Raw genomic sequence first — 2,537 nt, forward strand, 5'->3', positions numbered from 1 at the left:
GATTTTGAATCTGACAATTTTTAGATAACCTATGGAGCTTTCACTTTAATTTGATATATAACCCAATTCTGTAGTTGCTCCAGATCGCCCTTACTAAGTCGTATGACTGAGCAATTATATATAGAAGCGTTGAGAATGAGTCAAGAAAATATTTAAACGCTAAAATTTTGTCACCTGCTTCACCGATTTGAAATGTGACAATTTTTGGATAACCTAAGGGGCTTGCACTTTAATCTCTATATATAAATGTGGAAGCCAGTCTGTGCGGGGCCGGATTTTCAGAGATTATACCTTGCGTATATGGTCCTATTATAGGGTACTTGAAAACTCGATAGATGGCGCCGGGGTCGAGTTATTTATAAAAATCTTATTTATCAATCCATTTCATTCAAATTAAAACCGTGTGCTACTCCATGATGAGAAATACGTATGCGCAAAATGTACCCGCTAGGTGGCGCTGGAGTTATTTGTAAAAATCGTACTTATGAACCGATTTATTTCAAATTCACAAGGTATACTACCAGCATGATGGAAAAGTCGTATTTATGAAACGATTTCGTTCAAATTCAAAATGTAAGCTACTTGCACGATGAAATTGGGCGTGCGGCCGTTATTACAGGAGTAAGACTCAAAGAAACCAGTTCATAAATATTAAAACGAATTGTAAAAGTGCGGAATTGACAAGGAAAGGTTCGACCACATCCGTCCAAGAAGGAACATGGTAAGTATATCAATCAACGATATTCAAGAGATCACACGACTCATTTAGCCAATGTACCGGAAAACTTTTCATCCTGTGGAACTGCGAGGATTCTTGGCCCTCCTATAATTGAAAAAACCCATATGTGATCTGGAGTTACCTTACAAGGACTTTTATTGGCTTATGTGGTACATCGGACTAATGCTTAAGTAGCAAGATCATAGAAGAATATTACGCACGCTCGGCAGAGATCTCACAGGTGAAAATAAGACCATCGATAAAGCTGATGACATCGAAAGGGATTAGTATTCCATATGGTATCACAGCGCTACTATTCTTGGCCTATGTTTGAGGAGGTAGATTTGGAAAACTGTCAATAATGTATACATTCGATAGTTTCGATAGTGATAGTACAAGATATTCGATACCATCGAAAATTTTCTAACATATGTATATTGACTTACACTGCTAGTACCTGGTTTCTCCAATCTGTTTTAAGATTTATCAAACTTAGTATTTAGAATAGTTAAATTCCTAAAAAAAGTGTGTTATTTCAAATTATAAGAGTTTGACAAATTTAAAATTGTAAATAGGCAAATTGGATTACACCTTTTATGGCTAATAAGGCCAAAGAGAATTCGCAAGTGATATTGTGGTATTTTACCGCGAGCGCCAAGAAAAAGCTTATTTAACCCAAAACGAATTCAATATTTATTTTTGCACTAGTCACTTCTTTTTTGTAGACTAATCTAGAACTTAGCTATACACACTTTTTAGAAACAGTTATTGGAGATTACTAACAGGGTTGCTTTGAAGAGTATGTTGTATTAAACTTAAACTAAGGGAATATGAACTTTAAGAACTTAAGCAAGAACATTTAGTGTTGTGAACGCCACAATACTCCCCCGCTAGTGGCGAAGCTATCGAAATCGTACTGGCAACCGCACTATTCTACCGGACCTCGTTGTTTTCGCATTGCTGTCTGCTGGTAATACAGGCGAGTTTGAGCCGGTGGCAACGCCGCTCGTGTTATCTTCTTTTTATTTTGTTCGCTCATTCGCTATCGCTGGGGGTGTTTGTAATTGGTCGCTGTCGCAGAGAAAGCCGCTTTCAATCTGTCAATCGCAATGTTGACCGTTCAGTGAAACATCTTTATCTTGTAGTATTTTTCACCACGCTCAACCACCTCAAATGGACCTTCGTAGGATGCTTCCAGCGGTGATTTTACGCGATCTACGCGTACAAAAACGAATGCTGCTTCCTTAAACTCGGTCTGCACAAAAGTTGCTGGTGTGATGTGATGTGACGTAGGCGCAGGTCGCAGCGCTTGCATTGCCGTGCGCAACTTTTCAGCAAACTCCACTTCGCTGGTGCTACGAGTTGATGACTGTAAAAGCTCGCCCGGTAATCTGATTGGCGCACCGGATACCACATCTGTTGCGCTGGCACCTATGTCTTCTTTTGTCGTGGAGCGCAACCCGAGTAGCACCAGTGGTAGAACGAAACTCCAATCGTTCGAAGCGTAGCACTTGATGGCTGATTTTAATGTTCGATGCCAGCGCTCAATAACGCCGTTGGACTGGGGGTGATACGCTGTCGTCCGCAAGTGCTTTACGCCAAGCATTTGTGTGAGTTCTTTAAAGAGCGCCGATTCGAACTGCCGGCCTAAGTCAGTTGTTATACGCAGCGGCACACCATATTTAGCAATCCATCCACTAACGAGACCAAAGGCGACGCATTCTGCTGTGATTTCTGCTAGCGGGATCGCTACCGGCCACCTCGAAAAAACGGTCGATGCACGTCAAGCAATAGCGGTTGCCTCGAGAAGTTGGCAGCG

The 2,537-nt window shown here is 41.1% G+C and overlaps 1 protein-coding gene across 1 annotated transcript; it reads right to left on the reverse strand.

The window, feature by feature from the left end:
• Window positions 1-1,838: 1,838 nt before the first annotated feature.
• LOC118756230 lies at window positions 1,839-2,324 on the reverse strand. Its single transcript, XM_036491006.1, has one exon. The coding sequence runs from the start codon at window positions 2,322-2,324 to the stop codon at window positions 1,839-1,841; it is 486 nt and encodes a 161-aa protein (XP_036346899.1).
• Window positions 2,325-2,537: the final 213 nt, after the last annotated feature.

This window comes from Rhagoletis pomonella, unplaced genomic scaffold (genome assembly GCF_013731165.1).
Source record: "Rhagoletis pomonella isolate Grant_MI unplaced genomic scaffold, Rhpom_1.0 Rhpom_scaffold_09352, whole genome shotgun sequence".
NCBI lineage: Eukaryota > Metazoa > Arthropoda > Insecta > Diptera > Tephritidae > Rhagoletis > Rhagoletis pomonella.

Bases quoted from the DNA above. Each gene is read 5' to 3' on its own strand.
- LOC118756230 (XM_036491006.1), bottom strand. From the start codon at position 2,324: ATGCTTGGCGTAAAGCACTTGCGGACGACAGCGTATCACCCCCAGTCC.